Genomic DNA, 23081 nt, shown 5'->3' with positions numbered 1-23081 from the left:
TGTCATTCCTCCACCCAGCCACCACTTCCTGTATCGCTGAGGATCGCTCCCGTAGGCCCGCGCCCCTTTTCCGCCCCAACTTCCTCTCGCACCTCTCTAATCAGTTGCCCAAACGATGGAGGGGGGCCTTTCCTATAAGCCTGCCAGATAGTCCACGCCACCTTGTCCTCCTCCAGAGAGCCACTGAATATCTGACTCATCCTCACGCTAGCCACATCAGTCACCTTCACTACCCCCCGGCACCACAACCCCGTAAGCATCCCCTCCATCCCAAATATGTACTCGGAGAGCTTTTCCCCTCTCCATTGTTCCAGGCGTTGGAACTCTGCTAAAAGCAGCCAGGGTTCCCCTGACAACCCAAAAGCTCCCTCCAAAATACATTCCTCCACTGAGGCCCCAGTCTTCTCAGCTTTCAACTCCCGGACGGTTTTGGCTGCTAAACCCCTCAAACTTCCCACCAATCGCTGCCTCTTCTCCTCCTCCGAGCCTGGCCATTCCTCTAACATCAAGGACGTATGCTCGATCCAGGTCTTATAGTACACCTCCCCGTCCAGAGTAGGCTTGACTCCGGAGAACACCCCCAGCTTCAGCCGTGGCCTCTCGGCCACCCCCACCAGGGAGTTAAGTGTGGCTGCCAGTTCCGAGGCTTCCACCCTACCTGGGGGGCGGGGCCTAGTCATGACTCCCTCCTCCCACCTCCCTTTACTAGTGCCAGGCACCTCTCGGGGGTCCACCTCTAACTCTAGCTCCTCCTCCGATGTCTCCTCAGCCTCATCCTTGGAGAAGGAGTGGAGCCCCCACAGCCCCTCCTCCCCCGGTACACTGACCGTCGCCGGCAGTTCCACCGACCTGACTTCAGCACTCGTACGAACCAACACCCAGCTAGACTCTACCTCTTTACCACACCGTCTAGCTACCAATTCTACCTGCCCAATACCCTTCACCAAACTTAACCCCCGCACTACCACGTCTCCCGAAACTCGAAAATTCAATCCGCTCACTACGCATGCGCACTGCACCGGTACACCTTCAAATTCGCACCAACAAACAATCTTATCTCTGTCCGTCTCCGTTCTGCTGCCTGCGCGATTCCACAGCCCCTGACAATCCAATCCGGGACGAGCACCCCACTTACCCAAAAGGCTGGTATATGTCTAGGGGAAAAGGAGATCCAGCCACACACCAATCCCACCGCCCGTACACGCAGGGGCTGTGAGAATCGAGTTTATGCCTCGCGCCCACCAACAGTATCAAACCCACAACAAATACCGTTATGAAATACACTTTAAAGAGTTTACTAAAATTAAAAGAGTATTAGGCACTACAATATATATATATATACACAAGGAAAAAAACAAAAGGTGCCAACTTATCAAAGTTCAGTCTGTTTAGTGCACTCGTTGGAGCTCAACCATCGAACCATTCAACCCTTCGTCACTTGCCTCCGACTTCCACGTCTTCCACCCCGGACTCCCCGGTGGTCTTCTGGGCACACGTCCACCTCCCTCGGTGTCTTTCTCCCGACTCCCCTCACACCAAAAACCCGCAAAAACCCCTCCCCCAAGTTCCCAGCCTCACAAGACACAATAACATTCCCCATTGATTAACAAATGAATACAATTACCATATCAGCCATTCTAAAGCGAAGCAATGGCGAGAGAAACACTTATCCGACAAAGAAGCATTCCTACTCGTAACAAACCAAAGAAGCCATTTTGAGTAACATACACAGGACATTGTACACAAAGAAATGTAGATGCTAGAAATCTGAAATAAAAGCAGTAAATGCTGGAAACGCATGTGCCTCTTTCTCCAAGGAGTGCATCTGTGGATAACCACATTTATTCATGTAGCATATTTGGTCCCCGCCGGACACTCTACTCTTAACTGTGGCTCCAAGTAGCAGTTTACATGCAACAGTGGCTACACCCCAGTTCTCTGCTTCAACAGGCGGGTTAAACCAGGTGATGATAGCCAAAGGCCTCACACCTCTGAAAAACAGGGTCATGCCTGACTGAGCATGCAAGTTCAGCTGCAGTGGATGAGATCTACAGTGAGGTCTATGGCCAGGAAGGAGGAACTATAATACTCTGTGGAGAGTGACGTGCATGACAAGGCACAGAAGATGTCATGGTCATCCACTGCAACCAAGGAAGAACCCAGTTTGTGACGCTCATTTCATACCACAGAGAGATGGACTTCTGAGGTCAAGAGTGAAATTGCCCCAGTGCAACAGTTTTTCCCCACTTTAAAAACTTTCCTGCCCAGCTTTCCTAACATTTTTAAGCATGACAGACAACCACCATGCATCCAGTGCATTAATCCAATCTATCAATTAGTCCAATGAAACAAAATTCGGCGCACAAAGTAACCTGATGAATACTGACAATGCCGAAGGTGATCATGGTGGTACTGAACTGCTCACGGACTGTTTGTCCCACTCCCATCGAGGAGGAGGTTACACTTTAACTTGGGTCTTTTAAATCAATCTTTTATTCACAAGGAAATGAATTACTTTATTTTTTGTGTATACATGGCACAATATCAAATTATGTACATGTAAATAGAAGGGCTGCCTTCAAACCTTACCGTGAAATTATTTGGTAGAGTCACGGATTTTTTAAAACTTCAGGAAATGACCAGCAGTAATAGAGTTGAAACAATCTGTAAGGTGGTGTTGTTAACTTTAAATGAGACAACATTCAAAATGTTCACTGTCATATAAACAAACACCGCTAATAAAGTAACTTACATAGTATTTATAATACTATTCTGTGGTTGCACATTATCTTGATATACAGCAGGGATTAGGGGACTCACCTTGGGTACTAATTTATGTCACTATAATACCTTCTGACAAAAAGACAGTAAAAAAAATCAGTAAACACAAACAGAAGGTATTAAATCTAATCTGTGTCTATGGTGTGCAGCATCGGGAAACAGAAGTAAACCTCACCAAACTATAATTTATGTATCGAGTTTGTGAGGAAAATAGTACCATAGTCTAAATTACACATTTGCTCTAAAAGTATTAGTCAACTACTATAAGCAATAAATATTTATTTGTGCACTGTGGTTCTGAGAACTGTAAATTTTCTGCATTAATCTACTATCTGAATTCACTTTTGTTCTTTGAAATATTCACAGCATTTTTGAAAGATGTTGCTGTCCCAAAGGTATGCTCAAAAATGTGACTTGAGCTCATCAGATGTCTCTTCTGCCTCTAATGGCCTGTTAAGTAGTCCTGCGTGGAATCAGACGCAAAAGAGTCTGCATCCTCATTATCAGAGTCATCACTGCTGTCATCAGCTGCAGGCTCCCCTGTCAGTGCAATACGAGCATAGTCATCTGTGTCGATTGATTTGCAGAAGTGAATAGCATATTTCAGTTTTTCTTCCAACACCTGCTTACACGAGTATCGGGGCAACTTCAGTAGAAAAAAACAAGTGTAAGATTCTGGAAGGAAGTGATCTGGAGGATTGTACTTGTCCAGCACCTGCCACAAGATAAAAATATCTACCATTAACGATCAGATCAATCTAGGACCCAACCACAATAAATGTTCAATAATGTTTATGGTCATTCAACATGTACAGTATATGCTAAATAAAACAAAGCTCCTCTGGACCAAGGTGCACCACACGGTACATAAAACTCACACATAACACAAAGTAATATTACCACAAATAAATTAACAAATAGTAAAATATATTCCAGAAGATTGACACTTAGCATAAAGTGCATTTATGACACAAGTTAAAAAGTAAACAGTATAACTCTTCTCACACTTCATGAGTGATGAGACCTGGATGGTGGCAGGGAGTTCAGTCGTCTCAAGGTCTGGGGGAAGAAGCTGTTTTCCATCCTAATAGCCCTTGTTCCCAATGCTACCTCCTGCCTAATGGTAGAGGAGTCAAAGAGATTTTGGGACAGATATATAGACATACCCTAGAATTTCACCATACCCCTTCCCTGATCTCACAATTATCTGGAGCATTTTCTTGGGACTTACAAAATTCTGGACTACAATGGGCAAAGGGGAGAACAAAGGATGGAGAAGAGATGGAAAATGAAGATGTAGAGGAAGTGGTAGAAGGGTGTGAGAAGGACTAGATAAGGGGAGGGAAATTGACCAAGAAAGAGAATGGGAGGGAAAAGATGGAGAAGGGAGGGAGAGGTAGTCTTACAGTACTGTACTTGGTGCTCCTAATAGATAAGGGGAGTGGTTAGTGCATCAATTCACAGCAATCAGGGTTCAATCTTTGCTACTGTCTGTAAGAAGTTGTACATTTGTCCCGTGACCATGTGGGTTTCCTCCAGGTGCTCCAGTTCTAGTGATGTTGGTACAGCGATATACCAGCTAGAATACAAGCAAAAGCACTGAAACCCTTCCTCAGCTTTATGCCCTGAGATCTCTTCAACACCTGTAAGGAATATAACATGTCTTGAAGAGCATTGCACCTATAGTAATATTCACTGGTTTTGTGTGCTGAAGAAGCTGACGCAGTTGAGACATTGTTAACCCTAACCCTGATTCACTAACCCAAATTCAGATTTCACTACCGTACAACTCAACTGTTTCACTTGTCCATTCCTACATGGAGACATTACCTGAATAACAAAATCCCGTCCTCTGAAGTCTGCAATTGTCCTCGGCAGTCTTGTCCTTCCCCACACAAAGCGCAGGAAGAGGGAGCGTTCAGTATTGGAGAAGGATTCCATCACTTCCCAGAACCACTGAATTAATGGAGCACTTGGCTCTATTCCTTTGTACGTGGCTACAGACTTCAAAAGATGAAGTGGTATATCGGGACTTCCACACACCTACAATTTTACAAAGAGAGGCCATTCAGTTTTAGTCATTATCAGCTATTTTGGATTGCTTCTTTGTCCCCTTCTGTGCAAAAAGTTTTTTTTTCCAATTGAGCCCCTGGATTTCCACTTGATCCCTTCAATTAAAGATAATTCAATTTGTATCTTTCAATTGAATTCAATTCAAAATACATTTATCACAGGAAGTATAAATTATGCAACCTAGTGATTTGTTTGCTTACAGGTAGCCGCAAAGCAAGAAACCTGAAAGAACCCAAATAAAGAAAAAGAATAAAACACCAACACTCGATGCACAAGAGAAAAAAATACAAATCATGCAAACAATTGAAGCAAATTTATTGAGTATGCCCACAAGAAAATTAATCTCAGGGCTTTATTGGTGAAATCTATGTACTTTGATTATAATCGTACTTTGAAGTTTGAAAGTACCGAGATGCAGTGAGAAGCTCATCTTGCATACTGTTCATACAGATCAAATCAAAACAGTGCATCAAAGTAGAACCAGATAAAACAATAACAATGCAGAAGAAAATGTAACAGCTGCAGAGAAAGTGCAGTGCAGGTAGACTAAGTGCAAGATCATAAATTATATCGGAGTTCAAGAATCAGAATGGTCTGAGGCAGAGTAGCCAGGCTTTGGCTCAACAAGGCTTCAGCAAGAACAGGCGGCGTCTAGGTAAGTTCATTCCTTATTTCTTATTCAACTCTAGAGAGAATAGGGGGCATGCCTACGGAGCCAGTGTTCTGCTCTGGGTGTCAAATGTGGGATTTCCAGGAGACTCCCAGCCTCCCCGGTAGCCATATCGACACCAGGTGCATAAAGATGCAGCTTCTTAAAAGACCATGCGAGGGAACTGGCGCTTCAACTTGATGGCTTCTTAGGGAAAATGAGGCAGTTATATACAGGAGCTACACGGAGGTAGTCACCCCCAGGCTGCAGGAGACCAATAAATGGGTGACTGTCAGGAAAGGGAAAAGGATTGTCAGATAACGGAGAGCACACCTGTGGATGTACCCCTCAACAATAAGTACTCCATTGTGAGTACTGTTGGGGACATGACCTACCTGGGGGAAGCAATAGCGGCCATATCTCTGGCACCAAGTCCAAAGGGTAAGGAAGTAGGGAAATGAAGAAGATGGCAGCAGTTACAGGGGACTCTTCAGTCAGTGGGATAGACACAAAAAGGAAACACGGATGGTAGTTTGCTTCCCAGGTGCAAGGGTCCCATATGTTTCTGGGCACATCCACAATATCCTGAAAAGGGAGGGTGAGCAGCCAGAAGTCATAGTACATATTAATACCAAAAACATAGGAAGAAAACTGGAGGGGGTCTTGAAAAAAGAAGTTAGGAAGGAAGCTGAAAAGTAGGACCTCAAGGATAGCAATCTCAGGATTGCTGCCTGTGTCAAGCGACAGTTAGGATAGGAATAGAATGAGGTGGCAGATAAATGCATGGCTGAAGAATTGGAGCAGTGGGGAGAGATTCAGATTTCTGGATAATTGGGACATTTTCTAGGGCAGGTGGGACCTGTACAAAAGGGACGGGTTGCACTTGAATCCGAGGGGGATCAATATTCTTGCCGTCAGATTTACTAGAGTTGTTGGGAGTGGTTTAACCTAATATGGCAGGGGGATGGGAACCAGTATGATAGAGCCGAGGTGTACAAATGATGGGTGTAACATGAATGTAAGGAAGGACAAGCCAATGACTGGGTACAAATGCAGACAGAGCAAAGAGTTAACCACAGGCAAAATTAAAAAGGGCAAAGAATATAGGACTGAAGGTTCTGTACTTAAATGTGTGTAGCATTTGGAATAAGGTGGACAAACTCATGACTCAATTAGAGACTGGTTGGTATGGCATTGTGGACATCAATCAGTAGTGGCTGAAAGGAGGTCATAGTTGAGAGCTTAACATCAAGGGATATGCTTTGTATCAAAAGGACAGACAGGAAGGCATAGACAGAGCAGTGACTCTGTTGGCAAGAGATGAAATTACATCTTTAGGAAGAGGTGACATAGGGTCAGAGAATGATGACTTTTGTGGGTAGAGTTAAGGAATTCCAAGGGTTAAACAAAACATTCTGGAAATGATATATAGACCTCCAAATAGCAGCCAAGATGCAGGGTTGAGATTGCAAAGGAAGCTGGAAAAGGCATTTAGGGTAATGACACAATTGCAATGGGGGACTTCAATATGCAAGGGACTGGTAAAATCAGGTTGGTACTGGATCACAGGAGAATTTGTTGGAATTTGTTGAATGCCTACAAGAAAGCTTTTTAGAGCAGCACGTGCTTGGTTGTTGTGTAATAACCCTGATCTTACCAGGGAGCTTAACGTAAGGGAACCCTTAGGAAGCAGTGACCATAATATGATTGAATTCATACTGCAATTTGAGAAGGAGAAGCATAATTCACTTGTATCTGTATCGCAATGGAAAAAAGGGAATTATAGAGGAATGAGAGAGGAGCTTGCCTAGGTGGATTGGAGGAAGATACTGGCAGGGATGATGGCAGAGCAGAGATGGCTGAAGTTTCTGGAAATAGTTCACAAGGTACAGGGGTAGGCAACTGTGGCTGACAAAGGAAGTTAAGGCTGACAAAAAAGCTATAAGAAGGGAAAAGATGAGATACGAGGGCAGACTAGCCAATAATATAAAGCAGAACACCAGAAGTTTTTCAGTTACACGAAGAGTAAAAGAGAAGTGAGAGCTGATTTGGACCACTGGAAAACAATGCTGATGAGGTAGTAATGGGGGACAGTTGAATGGGTACTTTGCATCGGTCTTCACTGTGGAAGTCACCAGCAGTGTGCTAGAGTTCTTCAAGGAATTAACAAAAAGGGAGGACAAAGGAGAGGTAGTTGACGTTATTTACTTGGATTTCCAGAAGGCATTTGATAAGGTGCCACCCATGAGGCTGCTTAACAAGATAAAATCCTATGGCATTACAGGAAAGGTACTGGCATGGATAGCAGAATGGCTGACAGGCAAGATGCAGCCAGTTGGAAGAAAATAGGCCATCTCTGGTTGGTTGCCGGTGACTAGTGGTGTTCCTCAGGGGTTAATATTGGGACTGCTGCTTTTCACATTGTTTGCCAATGACTTAGATAATGGAATTAATGGTTTTGTGGCAACGTTTGTAGACGATACAAAGATAGATGGAGGGGTCAGTAGTGCTGAGGAAGCAATGCGATTGTAGCAGGACTGAGACAAATTGGAAGAACGGGCAAAAAAAAATGGCAGATGGAATATAATGTTGGGAAATGTATGATAATGCATTTTGGTAAAAGGAACAGTAGTGCAGACTATTATCTAAATGGGGAGAGGGTTCAAACATCAGAGGTGCAGAGAGACTTAGGAATCCTCATGCAAGACTCCCAGAATGTTAATGTACAGGTTGAGTCTGTGGTAAAGGCAGTAAATGCAATGTTGGCATTTATTTCAAGGGGAATAGAATATAAAAGCAAGGAGATAATGCTGAGACTTTAGAAGACACTAGTCAGGCCACACTTGAAGTATTGTCAACAGTTTTGGGCACCGTATCTCAGAAAGGATGTGTTGTCATTGGAGAGAGTCCAGAGGAGGTTCATGAGGATGATTCCAGGAATGAAGAGATTAATGTATGAGAAACATTTGGCATCTTTGGGCCTGTACTCACTGGAATTTAGAAGAATGCATGGGGGTCTCACTGAAAGCTACCGAATGTTGAAAGGGCTAGATAAGATGGAAGTGGAGAGGATGTTTCCTATGGTGGGAGTATCCACCGCCTCAAAATTGAGGGGCAACCCTTTGAACAGGGGTATGGAGGATTTTTTTTTAAACTAGGAAGTAGTGAATCTGTGGAATGTTCTGCCGCAGACTGCCATGGAGGCCAAGTCTATGCATATACTTAAGGTGAAAGTTGATCGTTTCCTGATCGGTCAGGACATCAAAAGATATAACAAGAAGGCAAGTGTATGGGGTTGAGTGGAATTTGGGATCAGCCATGAAGGAATGGCAGAGCACACTCGATGGGCTGAATAATTCTGCTCCTATGTCTTATGATCTAATCAGGTTTATTATTATCACAATGTTGTGAAATTTATTGTTTCATGGCAGCAGTGCAGTTCATCTTATTGTACTAGGGAATGATTTAATGGTCTTATTACCTAAGCATAGAAACTATTCTAGAGCCTGAAGATACACACTTTCAGGCTTTGGTATCTTCTTCTCAAACAAAGAAAGAAGAGAATGTGTAGGGAGGGTGGGGGTCTTTGATTATGGTGGCTGCTTTATTGAGGCAGCAGGATACACAAGATGCATAGTCAAGTATAGTAAGGAGATTCATTGTTCAAATTTCCTCGGTACCTAATATTCCTACGCTGGCACTTCCATGAACTCAGCTTATCTTGCTGCCTGACAAATAACCATAAAGAGATTTTCATCAAAGGAGGAAATATGTGACAAGTGATTGATTATGTACCAATTAGACCCTATTTAGTGGCACTAGATCAATGTACATCAGCCTTTATAATGTTGGTGACCTAACACAGCCAAAGATTGGATATATCAAGTTATAAGTTTCTAATTATCAACACTGAATCAAAAGGAAATACCCAAGACACCTGTGAGATTGCTAGTGTGCAACGGGCACATGCTTACAGTAATCCCTGCACTATATTGGGCCAACATGAGGCAAACCTCAAGCCTTGCTTAATACTGAATAACTGTGGATAACTACTGGTTGTTACCAAATGGCCTCCTGGGGAATCAAAGTTGGAAGTCAAAGCGCTGCACCACCGAGGTGCCCCAGAGGAGAAAAGAGAAAGCAAAACTGAAAAAGGATGAAGGAATTAGGAAGGGACAAAGAATGTAGGAAGGGAGGGGAGGGGAAATGTGATTGCAAAGGAAGGAAAATATGATAGGGGTGAAAGTAAGTACCAGATATTAATAATGTGGTTTACTACTGTATTTATCAATTACTTTTCATAAATTTATCTTTTCTGACAAAGAACATTTTTATGGCTATTTGTCGGGCCACAAATCAAGCTCAGTTCATGAAAATACTGGTGTATTTTAAGCACATAACCAGTTTATAAAGCAAAGGGAAGTATTAGACTTTCGTACCAATTCAACATTTTACTTCAAGAGTAATCTTACAAAGCATAATTCAAAGTGATAGATGACTTAATCATGTAATTGAGAACATTCAAATCAGAGGTAATTTTTTTTAAGAAAGGAAGTCTGTACCATTGTTTCCAGTTCATAGCCAGTGAAGAGAGAAAGAAGGGGCACAGGGACGACTCTCGCCATACCCTCTCGGACAGCAGCAACCTGCTCATCAAATTCATGAAGCCTGCAACAAATAAACCACAGCAAATTAGTAGCTGCTTTACTGTAACTTCTTATAAACCAGAACTTTTATGACCTCAAGATGAAATAACATCAAAACCCACTGCTGCTGTGATCACCCATGATCATTCTCCTTCTTCAGCAGCCTCTCAGGATCAAGGATTCATTCCAGTTCAGATGAAAGGTCTTTTCCCAAAACACTAGTTCTCTATTTCCCTCCACAAATGCCACTTTACCCACCGCGTTCCACCAGTATTCTTTTTGTTGCTCCAGACTTCCAGCATCTGAAATCTCATATCTCTATATCTACTCTATATTTTTTTTAAACTCCAGATAGGGCTTATGAGGCCAGTTTGAGAAGCATAGACACTTCCAGAGATAGGGTAGATAAAAGCTGATGGGGCAGGATAGGTTGTCAGCTTGTGCAATGACTTGTTCCACCCACTGCTTGTGCATGGGCTATACGTACATCTGATGCATGGCCTTGGAGCAGAAGAGCAACATTCAGGATAATGCTGAGAACTCCAAGTGGTCATGGGTCCAAGAATCTCTGAAGTCATAGATGTTACATTTCTTTAATGAATCTTTTTGAGTACATCCTTGAATCTTTTTTTCTCTGCATGTTTGGTAATGTTATCACCCAGAGATCAGAAAAAAATATTGTTTTTGGGAACTTAGTATGGATTTATGATGTCCTCAGCAAAGCTGCCCTGGTATAACCAAGGATACTGTGAGTGACAGAGAGAGGACATTACTGATCCTTTCAATGAATTTTGAGGAATTTAGGTAAATAATGTGGATGGTATTTTTCCAGTGTTGAGAGATGACTGTTCAAGATACTCTGGGTAGCAATGCTGCCCAATGTTTTGTGCCAGATCTGAAGTCCTTATCTCCAAACTTTCTTTTACAATTAGACCATAAAACATAGGAGCAGAATTAGACTATTTGTCCCATCGAGTCTGCTCCACCATAGATCATGGCCGATTTATTTTTCCTCTTAACCCCATTCTTCTGCCTTCTCCCCGTAACCTTTGACAGCATTACCAAGCAAGAACTTATCAACACAAGCATTAAATAACAGGCAGGGTAGACAACGGGGTGCTAATGGATGTTGTCCACTTGGATTTTCAAAAGGCCTTTGACAAGGTGCTGCACATGAGGCTGTTAAAGCAAGATTGACAGCATTACAGTAAAGATAAGAGCACAGATAGATGATTGCTGACTGACAAGAAGCAAAGAGTGGGAATAAAAGAGATCTTTTCTGGTTGGCTACCAGTGGTGTTCTGCAGGGACCAGTGTTGGAAATACTTCTTTTCACGGTATATATCAATGTTTGAATGACAGAATTAACGGATTTGTGGCCAAACTTACAGACTACATGAAAACAGGTGGAGGAGCAGGTAGTGGTGAGGAAGCAGGGAGCCTGCAGAAGGACTAAAGACAAATTAGGAGAAAGGACAAATAAGTGGCAGATGGAATATAGTGTAGGAAACATATGGTCATGCATTTTGGTGGAAGGAATAAAGGCATCAACTATTTTTTAAAATGGGGAGAAAATTCAGAAATCAGAGATACAAAGAGATTTGGGAGTCCTTGTGCAGGACTTCCTAAAGGTTAGCTTGCAGATTGAGGTGGTGGTAAGGAAGGTAAATTCAATGTTAGCATTCACTTCAAAAGCGCTAGAATACAAGAGCAAGAATGTAACGCTGAGGCTGTATGAGTGTAATGCCCTGGTTCACATCTTTAGTGCTACGCTGTAGCTATTTCATTAAGCAGCTCTGTAAGAGCTGCTGTTCTACTTTCAGCCTGTTTGGGTTATTGTTGGAGATAATGGATGATGTGGAATGTGGGTCATCCAATTAGCAGGAAGTTTTCTTGGTGAGGTACAATACGGACGGGCTTGGGGCTTTTTCTCGAGAGGAGATGAAGAGAGAAAATGCTGGGAAGAGCCGGTCGTAGCATACGATCCAGTGGGAGACCCGTTAGTTCACAATGGATTGCGAGTGGCATTTGGAAGGTGATGTGTGCTTTCGTGTTGACCGAGGGCCCAGTACGTGAGTGACAGAGAAGTTCAAGATGAGATCCAACTTGTGCACATTTGCCGGTTTAATTAGAATGGTCCTTTTCTTTTCGTTATTCTTTACTAACCCTTCAGTTAAGATTTATAAATGTAATTCCTTTAATCGTATGCAGTGTACTGTCTGTTATTTCGTGGCATTAATTTGTAACAGGGTAGCAAGTGACACAGCATCCACACAAACCGAGTTTTGGGGTGGGATCGAGCGCGCCTCAATCTCACAAGTTTTGCAGGGCTGGAGGTAGCCTTCCCTAGACTTACGCCCAAGGAAACCAGGGTGTTTCATTGTGGGGGCTTGTCTGGGATCAATTTCATTGGATGCTGTGTGATTGCCCTGAGCACTGATCCAGTGGGTTGTGTGTTTTAGTCTGTGTTAAACTATTGTTCGGTAAAGTGATTACGATACATGGTTTTGGATGTTATGGTGGGCAAAGACTTTGTTCTAGTTCAGATCAGCACTGAAGTAACAGCAATAGAACTGCCTGATAATATTGGGGCCCCGGGAGAGGGGGGGCACCGTGGGCTATCCATATTTCCGGTAGGATGGGGGGAAATGCCAGCGTGCCGATTTGGAAGCCAAATTTCCCCGAGCTGGGGGCAGAGAATTTGAAGGCAAGTTGCTCTCATTTCTGCAGAGCAAGGGGCCTGTCAAGATTCTCCATCGAAACCACCTTCTACCTCTGGGACAAGAGCTGCGTGTTGACCTAGAGTCTGACTGGGGCCCTACACCTGCAGCAACGTGGCAAGACTGAAGGACCAGCAGCAGGAAGGATTAAACCGGCGCCAGCCCCTGAAAGGGATACGGACTCAGAAGATGAGGAAAGGGGGTGTTGTATATGCTGCCTTTCACCAACTCCCCAATAATTGAGAAAGAGATTCTGAACCTTTCTCACGCTGAGGCAGGTGACATTGGGGGGGGGGGGGGGGGGGACGACTAGCAGTGCTCAGGCAGGCTTGCAACTGGACCAGGAAGGGGGGCTGGGCTCTAAAGTAACTGGGGATGAGGCTGAGTTCAGCCAAATGGCAGAGGGATCCAAGAAAAGGAGGAAGTCATGGAGTGATTGTCTACGGAGTCTCTGTGGGTGGAAGTTAGAAACAGGAAGGGGTCAAAAACTCTATTGGGTGTTTTTATAGACCACCCAATAGTAACAGGGACATCGAGGAGCAGATTGGGAGACAGATTCTGGAAGGGTGTAATAATAACAGGGTTGCTGTGGTGGGAGATTTTAATTTCCCAAATATTGATTGGCATCTCCCTAAAGCAAGGGGTTTAGATGGGGTGGAGTTTATTAGATATATTCAGGAAGGTTTCCTGACACAACATGTAGATAAGTCTACAGAGGAGAGGCTGTAGTTGATCTGATATTGGGAAATGAACCTGATCAGGTGTCAGGTCTGTCAGTGGGAGAGTATTTTGGAGATAGCGATTATAATTCTATCTCCTTTACCATAGCATTGGAGAGGGATAGGAACAGACAAGTTAGAACATAGAACATAGAATACTACAGCACAGTACAGGCCCTTCGGCCCACAGTGTTGTGCCAAACCTTAAACCCTGCCTCCACCCCCCCAACCTTAAATTCCTCTATATACCTGTCTAGTAGTCTCTTTAATTTCACCAGTGTATCTGCCTCCACCACAGACTCAGGCAGTGCATTCCATGCACCAACCACTCTGAGTAAAAACCTTCCTGTAATATCCCCCTTGAACTTCACACCCCTTACCGTAAAGCCATTTCCTCTTGTATTGAGCAGTGGTGCCATGGGGAAGAGGCGCTGGCTGTCCACTCTAATTATTCCTCTTAATATCTTGTAAATATGGCAGGAAGGCCAAAAGGCAGGAAATTGGAAGCAGAAATTGGGAACAGATGTTCTCAGGGAAATGTTCGGCAGAAATTTAGCAGATGTTCAGGAGATATTTGCATGGCATTCTGCATAGGTATGTTCCAATGAAACAGGGAAAGGATGGTAAGGTACAGGAACCATGGTGTACAAAAGCTGTTGAAAATCTAATCACGAAAAAAAGAAAAGCTTACGAAAGGTTCAAAAAACTAGGAAATGATTGAGATCTAGAATATTCTAAGACTAGCAGGAAGGAGCTTAAGAATGAAATTAGGGGAGCAGAAGGAGCCATGAGAAGGCCTTGGCGGGCAGGATTAAGGAAAACCCCAAGGCATTCTACAAGTATGTGAAGAGCAAGAGAATAAGACATGAGAGAATAGGACCAATCAAGAGTTACAGTGGAAAAGTGTGCTTGGAACTGGAGGAGATAGCAGAGGTGCTTAATGAATAATTTGCTTCAGTATTCATTATTGTAAAGGATCTTGGCGATTGTAGGGATGATTTACAATGGAATGAAAAGCTTGAGCATATAGATATTAAGAAAGAGGATGTGCTGGAGCTTTTGGAAAGCATCAAGTTGGATAGAACTCCGGGACCAGATGAGATGTATGCCAGGCTACTGTGGGAAGCAAGGGAGGAGATTGCTGAGCCTCTGGCAATGATCTTTGCATCATCAATGGGGACGGGAGAGGTTCCAGAGGATTGGAGTGTTGCAGATGTTCTTCCCTTATTCAAGAAAGGAAGCAGAGATAGCCCAGGAAATTATAGACCAGTGAGTCTTATTTCAGTGATTGGCAAGTTGATGGAAAAGATTCTGAGAGGCAGGATTTATGAACATTTGGAGAGTCATAATATGATTAGGAATAGTCAACATGGCTTTGTCAAAGGGCGCTTGTGCCTTATGTGCCTGATTGGATTTTTGAGGACCTGACTAAACACATTGGTGAAGGTAGAGCAGTAGATGTAGTGTATATGGATTTCAGCAAAGCATTTGATAAGGTACCTCATGCAAGGCTTATTGAGAAAGTAAGGAGGCATGGAATTCAAGGGGACATTGTGTTGAGAATCCAGAATTGGCTTGCCACAGAAGGCAAGAAGTGGTTGCAGACAGGTCATATTCTGCATGGATGACAGTGATCAGTGGTGTGCCTCAGGGATCTGTTCTGGGACCCCTTCTCTTCGTGATTTTTATAAATGACTTGGATGAGGAAGTGGAGGGATGGGTTAGTAAATTTGCTGATGACACAGAAGTTGGAGGTGTTGTGGATAGTGTGGAGGCCCGTCAGAGGTTACAGCTGGACATCAATAGGATGCATAAGTGGGCTGAGAAGTGGCAGATGGGAGTTCAACCCAGATAAGTGTGAGGTGATCGTCTCACACACTTCATTGAAATTACTACAGTGGCTCAGAGCTCTGAGTGAGCACAAGCACAAACACTTGAATAATGCAGCTTGATGCTGAGCTATGATTTATCTTCATGTTTAAGTGTAGTCACTAGAGAGTGAACAGCATCCTATTCAGTTTCATCATGGGCACTAGCTTCCCAGCTTCAAGAACATCTTCAAAAAGACATTGTCTCAAAATGTGGCATCCCTCATTTAGTACCCACCCCTCCCCTCCAGGATATCCCCTCTTCTCATTTCTACCATTAGGAAAGAAGAAGAGGACCATGAAGACACAGATTCAACCTTTTAGGAATAGCTTCTTCCCTTCTGCCATCAGATTTCTGAACTGCCCCTGAACCCTACCTTGCTATTTTAGCTTTCTTTTCGCACAACCCATCTTTTAATATACATTTCTTATTATTATTCTTATTATTTGCAGGTTTGGTATTGTCATTTAAAGTAAAATTGGATAGGTATATGGACAGGAAAGGAATGGAGGGTTATGGGCTGAGTGCGGGCCAGTGAGAGTAAGCATTCGGCATAGGCTAGAAGGGCCGAGATGGCCTGTTTCAGTGCTGTAATTGTTATGTGGTTATAACTTATAGTATATTCTATGTATTGCACTGCACTGCTACTGCAAAATAACCAATTTCCACAACACATGTCAGTCATAATAAACCTGATTCTATTTGTTCTGAAGATTAGCTCCATGCCCGCAGGAAGTTTTAATAAACATATTTGAAGGAATAACGCAACTGTTAAAGAATGGTTCTGTTGTTGACTCCACTGGTTAATATTGTGGCATGCATGTTGTCATGGAATAATCATCAGATACAAATGAATTTCTGAGGGCAACTGAATTTGAAGCAGAAAACCCACAATCCTTCAAAACCGGAATCAGAGATTTTTGGATGGGGTTAAAAGAGACCATGTTTATTTAATTGTTTTTTTTAATTTAGTGATGCTGCACACAGGTCCTCCCAGCCCAATGAGCCCGCATCACCCAATTACAAATGGACCAAACTGAACAGTTGCCCAACTTTGGAATGTGGGAGGAAACCAGAGCTAACCCTCACAATGGTGACCGGTGCTCCTCCATGTATTTTCATTGGAGTCATTGTACAGTGAAGATTATGCCCACTGTGCTTCAGGACGGATGGAATTAACACTGAGCTGTTCCACAAATCCCTTTGGCTAATAGGAGAAAGCAATTGAAGGCAGCAGGGAGCCCCTTCATGTAGTTAAATGTACCCCTTTCTTGAAGATAGTCATGATGATAGTGTCTCTGAGCTCCTCTGTAATTATCCCACCCCTCCCACACGTGGGCACTGAACCTGTGGATTTGTAACTTCATTCCTGAGTTTCAGAATTTATACTACCGGTTATGTTTGGGTTGGAATATGGTTTTCTCAGTTCATATCAGTCAGGTCTCATGACAAAATTACATTATAGAACAACATTCATAACTACGCCAAGTCATTATGAAAGAACATTGAGTGATCCACTTTACCTGTAGTTTACGGCCAGTCTTACATACTCAGCCCTGTTCTCCAGTGTAATATGGGAATGCTTGGAGCTCAGTTGAATATCTTGGCCACTTGCATTTGGCACAGTGAAAGGCAAAGCCATGGCTTCAAATTCCTCAGCTGTAGCTTCATTGTCTCTGATGTACATGAGGCCAGGAATAAAATCTTTATCAACCTACGAGCAAGAACATGGACCAATATATACACAGTTCTTAAAAAGCACCACAGCATCAACGCACAACAGCTTTCAGCTAAATGAAGCTTTTAACCACCAAAGGAATGCCTGGCAGGTAGAGGGATAAAACAGGATATTCTAGGAATCCATAGCTTAGGACCAAAAGAGTAGCCACACAAGAAAAGATATGCAAAGGAAGGTATTTAAATAAATTGATAAGAATTTTAAATCTACAGCATAGTGAATTAGTAAGCAACAAATAGAAAATGCTTAAGGAACTCAGCAGGTCAGGCAGCCTCTATGGAGAAGAGTAAACAGTCTACGTTTTGGACTGAGACCCTTCATCAGGACTGACAAACACAAGGGTTATGGGCAAGCATGATTTGATGTCAAATACATTAATAAGTAGCTGTGGGGTGCTTTTTAAAATTAAAACAGTGAGGAACAGACATTATCCAAGGTGATTTAGGAATATCAAGCTTTCAGTAAATCCAAGTTGTTTTTCTTAGTAGATACAGGCAAGGTTTACATGACCTTAATTTAGAGAGGGTGAACATACAAGTTAAAAAGGGAAGTATTGGAATACAGAAGCCCAAATAAAAGGCATATTGAGTCATAAAAAGGTATAACAAATGAGGCTTCCAGCTTGCAATATACTGAGTGGGCTAACTCATAAAAATGCAGGGATTTTTTACTGGAAAAAAATCAGAGGTTGGCTTGGGTATAAATATTATTGCATGACAAAATTAATATCATTCTCATCCAATTTAAGGCAGTTTCCAGGGAGGAGAAAGAATCCATTAGAAGTTTGCAGAAGTACAGGACCAGCTTGGATTAATCCAGTTTGTAACTAGAGAGAGTTGCAGGTTCTAGAATTGTGTACCAGATGAACAACCTAGAGATAGAGGTGCTGAGATAGAGCAGGTTTCAATAATATAACAAGCCCTATGTATGTCATGGACAATATGTGGATGATTAGAGAGAAGCAAAGGGGGATCGTTGAGGGTCCCTGGAGATAACTGCAGAAATGGGATACACTGTTGTTTTTTGAGGTGCCTTACAACAATTATATAGGCAACAATGAAAACAAGTGGGTGCTACTCGCTGAACCGGATAACAAGTACGGATGATGTACACAATGTCAAAGATTGCAGCGTGATCGCGACCAAGGATGGAGCACTGGTCATGATTACAGGCAGTATTATGGCTTTAATGTACGGATAGAACCAAAGAGGACACAAATCTGACACGAAGATTCCAAAACAGGACTACAAGAAGAATTTTGGGAGCTGCTGCTGAAGACAGAATACCAGTTGTGAAATACATACTGGCAAGTAGATTATTTTCACTTAAAGAAGGAAGTTATACTATTTGGACACGTTAAAACTACTAAAAGCAAAATGTACAGTAGTTATAAATAAACACAAAAATCAGCGTTTACCTCACTCAGATCAGCAATTGTTAGATTCATTCCTGCCAGTTGCTTCCAGACAGGCTCAGCTAAATTAAGACTCAAAGGACTGCCAGTACGTATAGCAATACCCAGAAGCACACCTAACATGACATCACAAGTGGAAAGTTTCAGAATAATATTTTTAAAGCAGCAACAGCAGATAATCTTTGACTGATTCACAAACAGAAGAAAGTAACAATTTTTCATCTGCTCTATTTAAACCCAATGCAGCATCTTGAATTGTGGTTCAATCTTGCTCTACAAAATTCAGTACTTAATCTAGCCCAGAACTAGCAAAGCTTTTTGAGTGCATGCTCCCAAATTGGCAATAATCTTTTTAAAAATTCTCACACTTGGCATGGCAATTCTGAGCAGAGATTATCATTTATTAGCAGAGATTATCATTGATTAATGAATTAGTAACAGTAATTATGTACTTTCTGAACAAGCTGAAAAAGGCAAATAATTTTTAAAAATCTCACCAACCAATTTACTTAAATAATATATTTTTCTAATATAACAGAAAAAATGTGAAAAAATATTCACAGAGGCACTAAACTACATACAGTATTTAACCATATAACAATCACAGCACGGAAACAGGCCATCTTGGCCCTCCTAGTCCGTGCCGAACTCTTAATCTCACCTAGTCCCACCTACCTGCACTCAGCCCATATCCCTCCACTCCTTTCCCGTCCATATACCTATCCAATTTTACCTTAAACGACACAACTGAACTGGCCTCTACTACTTCTACAGGAAGCTCATTCCACACAGCTATCACTCTCTGAGTAAAGAAATACCCCCTCGTGTTTCCCTTAAACTTCTGTCCCCTAACTCTCAAATCATGTCCTCTCGTTTGAATCTCCCCTACTCTCAATGGAAACAGCCTAATCATGTCAACTCTATCTATCCCTCTCAAAATTTTAAATACCTCGATCAAATCCCCCCCTCAACCTTCTACGCTCCAATGAATAGAGACCTAACTTGTTCAACCTTTCTCTGGAACTTAAGTGCTGAAACCCAGGTAACATCCTAGTAAATCGTCTCTGCACTCTCTCTAATTTATTGGTATCTTTCCTATAATTCGGTGACCAGAACTGCACACAATATTCTAAATTTGGCCTTACCAATGCCTTGTACAATTTTAACATTACATCCCAACTTCTGTACTCAATGCTTTGATTTATAAAGGCCAGCGTTCCAAAAGCCTTCTTCACCACCCTATCTACATGAGACTCCACCTTCAGGGAACTATGCACTGTTATTCCTAGATCTCTCTGTTCCTCTGCATTCCTCAATGCCCTACCATTTACCCTGTATGTTCTATTTGGATTATTCCTGCCAAAATGTAGAACCTCACACTTCTCAGCATTACACTCCATCTGCCAACGTTTAGCCCATTCTTCTAACCAGCATAAATCTCCCTGCAAGCTTTGAAAACCCACCTCATTATCCACAACACCTCCTACCTTAGTATACCTTAGTATCATCGGCATTTATCACTGTTATCATTGAATATCCAATGTTCACTCACAAACATCAGAAGAAAACACTATCAATAACTGAAGCCAATGCCAACTAGCCCAACTATTTACTATTCAACTACTCGCTTACGAGGATTTCAAAGTGTATCATCTAACATTGAGTGTTCTCACAATTGTCCAGCTGGCACCAAGTTTGTGTCAGACGTTTCGTGTGATGATATCTCACTACTCTCAGTTTGTTAAAAAAAAATCCGCTGTTTCATCTGTTTTCACTTACCAAGATTAAATTCCATCTGAAATTATTCTGTTTAACTTAACAGCTGATCAATGTGTTTCTGGGGCCAAAGACTAGCCCTGTCAGTATCCACAACTCACCAATTTTTTCTGTCAACTGAAAAATGACCAGCTGCTCTTTATCCAGGTCTGCCAACTAAATACATTTTGCTCGAATTAATTTAGTTCAGTCAGGGTCTCTTGGCTTTTTCTGCCAATGTTCATTCATGCAATATTTTCTAAATGTAGACTCTCAAGTCAATCCCACTACACCAATAGCTATCTGTAACCTACTCTCCTTATAATGGAATAAAACTCCCTTAAGCACCATTGTACACAATATCAATTATGAGTTCACCTGGCTCATTCACCATTCCCATACCCCTTGCTCTGTACCATCTAACTGTTCACATTAGCCCATGCTAGCCATAGTCTTACCTACACTTCTCCAGAAATTCTAAGGACATCCCCACACTCTTTAAAAATACCACATGCATGGGGATTATATGGAGTACTGTAAGGTCTGCAGCTATGTCTCAACCACTATTGCTGGATGCCAAGACTTCTAGGAACACAAATCTGAACCAGCTTGGGACCATGACAAGCCCAGTCTAATCTTCTGACAAATTCAGACCCAGTTACAGATCCTTCCCAATATAACAGTAGGATGCTGTAAATACAATGATGACTTCTACTTCAATGTTTCATGCAGTGAGTTTGACTCATACCATGCTCTTAATGGAAAAACAAAAATCACACCTCCTCTAACACTTTAAAACCACTCCACTGCTGCTTCAAAAACAAAATGTGTTTGATTCTAGGCTCTGTCCTACTACAAGTTTACCTTGCCATACAATAAATCTCTAAAGAAAGAATTAATTTCCTAATCTTGATATTCAATTGCATTTCTTTTAAAATATGGATTTTTCATTTCACCTTTAAATTTTGATTTTATTGTTTCAATTTAAAATTAAGTAACTTGCAACATAAAGACATTGGAATAATCTACATACCAAGAAATCTGAACATGTTCATATGGAGCAGTGATTTGGCTGCTGGATTTAGCAGAAAGCAGTCCCTGTTGGCTCCAGATTCATCTCTTCCATTTGGAGTGACAATTAACAATGGCGTCAAACCATTCTGGAGCTCTTCACACATCTCAGCAATTGACTCGCTATAGCCACCACCACAGTCATCCACAGACTCACCTGGAGCAAGAGACCAGATTTTCCTCTGATAAATCAATCATTATTTCATTCATTTCTGATTTTGTGCCCGATAATTTTTGCATGTTTGGTGGGGTACATAATAAAGAAAATTATCAAATTCTTCAAAATCTGAACAGGCCTATAATTCCACAGAGAAGAGCATTCAGGGGCGGTGTCAGTTCAGGACCCTTGTGCCACAATAGCCACCTGCATTTACGTCCTTCTCCCACCAATGACCACAAGAGGCAAAGATCTTGGACCAGGTTAGTGTCTAAAGTGCAGAAAATAGCAAAGAGAAAGGAAAAACTAAAAAATTTTGGGTCTCCCTCTTAGAACTAACAAATTTGAATAGAAAGGAGGAAAAAAAGTTTAAATTAGAGGTAAAAAAAAAATCAGCTCTACATAAATTAACAAAGGAAAGAAAAACACACAATATTTAAATTCATAATTAAATATACCGACAAACTTGACTTTCCAGACACGGTGCGGGAGCAACAGGCTATCAGGACTTAGAGAGCTCATCTTTGCACACATCTGACCAAAAACAGATTTTGTGCCATCCGGACCTGCCAAACCTCCTTTACTTCTGGATCGCTTGACCTAAAGAGAAGGATACATTTTAGACTTCAATGTGTGAAGCAGTCTAAAACATGGACATTTATTGCAAAATGCATGAAGAACAATTTAGGAAAACTAATTTCACCATCGTCTAAATCATTCACCAAAATCTTTCAAATAAGATTCTGTAGTCTCCATACTTGCCTACATGGCTAAAAGATTACAGCCAAATTAGAACACTTTCTACTTTAATTCATTACCATTGTCCTTACTAAACTCCACTTTGTCTCATTGAATCAAACTTAAAATTGTTTTGCAGCCTCACTGTGTTCAATTTGGATAATTCCCTGCCACACCCACCCCCCCAGTAATGTGTAGTACACAAAAAACTATTCCTTTAAATGAGTCTTTTGTCACACAATTTTGCTTTTTAAAAGCCTGTTCCTAAAAAGTTTATCCTCATTTTAAAATATTGGCAGCAGTCACTCTAACCTTATCTTTAGTTTCTATTTGTCAACTCCTAGGATGCAAAACTGGGCTAAGAAGTGGCAGATGGAGTTCAACCCAGATAAGTAGGAGATGGCTCATTTTGGTAGGTCAAATATGACGGCAGAATACAGAATTAATGGTAAGACTCTTGACAGTGAGCAGGATCAAGGGATCTTGAGGTCTGAGTCCATAGGACACTCAAAGCTGCTGTACAGGTTGACTCTGTGGTTAAGAAGGCATACGGTGCATTGGTCTTCATCAATCATGGGATTGAGATCAAGAGCCGAGAGATAATGTTATATAGGACCTTGGTCAGACCCCACTTGGAACACTGCGTTCAGTTCTGGACGCCTCACTACAGCAAGTCCTTGCAGAGATTCAAACTGGGTGATTTTTAGAATTGGGTAACCCAGAAAAATGAGCAAGCAAAGCGATGATGGGG

General features: G+C 42.0%; 1 protein-coding gene across 7 annotated transcripts in view; it reads right to left on the bottom strand.

Annotated features, from left to right (window-relative positions):
- Window positions 1–1279: 1279 nt before the first annotated feature.
- Window positions 1280–23081, bottom strand: part of herc2 (HECT and RLD domain containing E3 ubiquitin protein ligase 2) — a 242326-nt gene continuing 220524 nt past the window's right edge. For all 7 annotated transcript variants that reach the window (XM_059963844.1, XM_059963845.1, XM_059963846.1 and 4 more), the window contains exons 87-93: window positions 22051–22192; window positions 21398–21592; window positions 18613–18725; window positions 16981–17171; window positions 10066–10171; window positions 4612–4824; window positions 1280–3496 (exon numbers count right to left, since the gene is read on the bottom strand). In XM_059963844.1, coding sequence (XP_059819827.1) covers window positions 3224–3496; window positions 4612–4824; window positions 10066–10171; window positions 16981–17171; window positions 18613–18725; window positions 21398–21592; window positions 22051–22192 — 1233 coding nt within the window. In that variant the 3' untranslated portion in view covers window positions 1280–3223. The remainder of the gene's footprint in view (window positions 3497–4611; window positions 4825–10065; window positions 10172–16980; window positions 17172–18612; window positions 18726–21397; window positions 21593–22050; window positions 22193–23081) is intronic.

Source organism: Hypanus sabinus, chromosome 3, assembly GCF_030144855.1.
Source record: "Hypanus sabinus isolate sHypSab1 chromosome 3, sHypSab1.hap1, whole genome shotgun sequence".
Classification (NCBI taxonomy): domain Eukaryota; kingdom Metazoa; phylum Chordata; class Chondrichthyes; order Myliobatiformes; family Dasyatidae; genus Hypanus; species Hypanus sabinus.
Note: the sequence above shows the minus strand (reverse complement) of the source record. Positions and strands in the feature narration are given on the sequence as shown.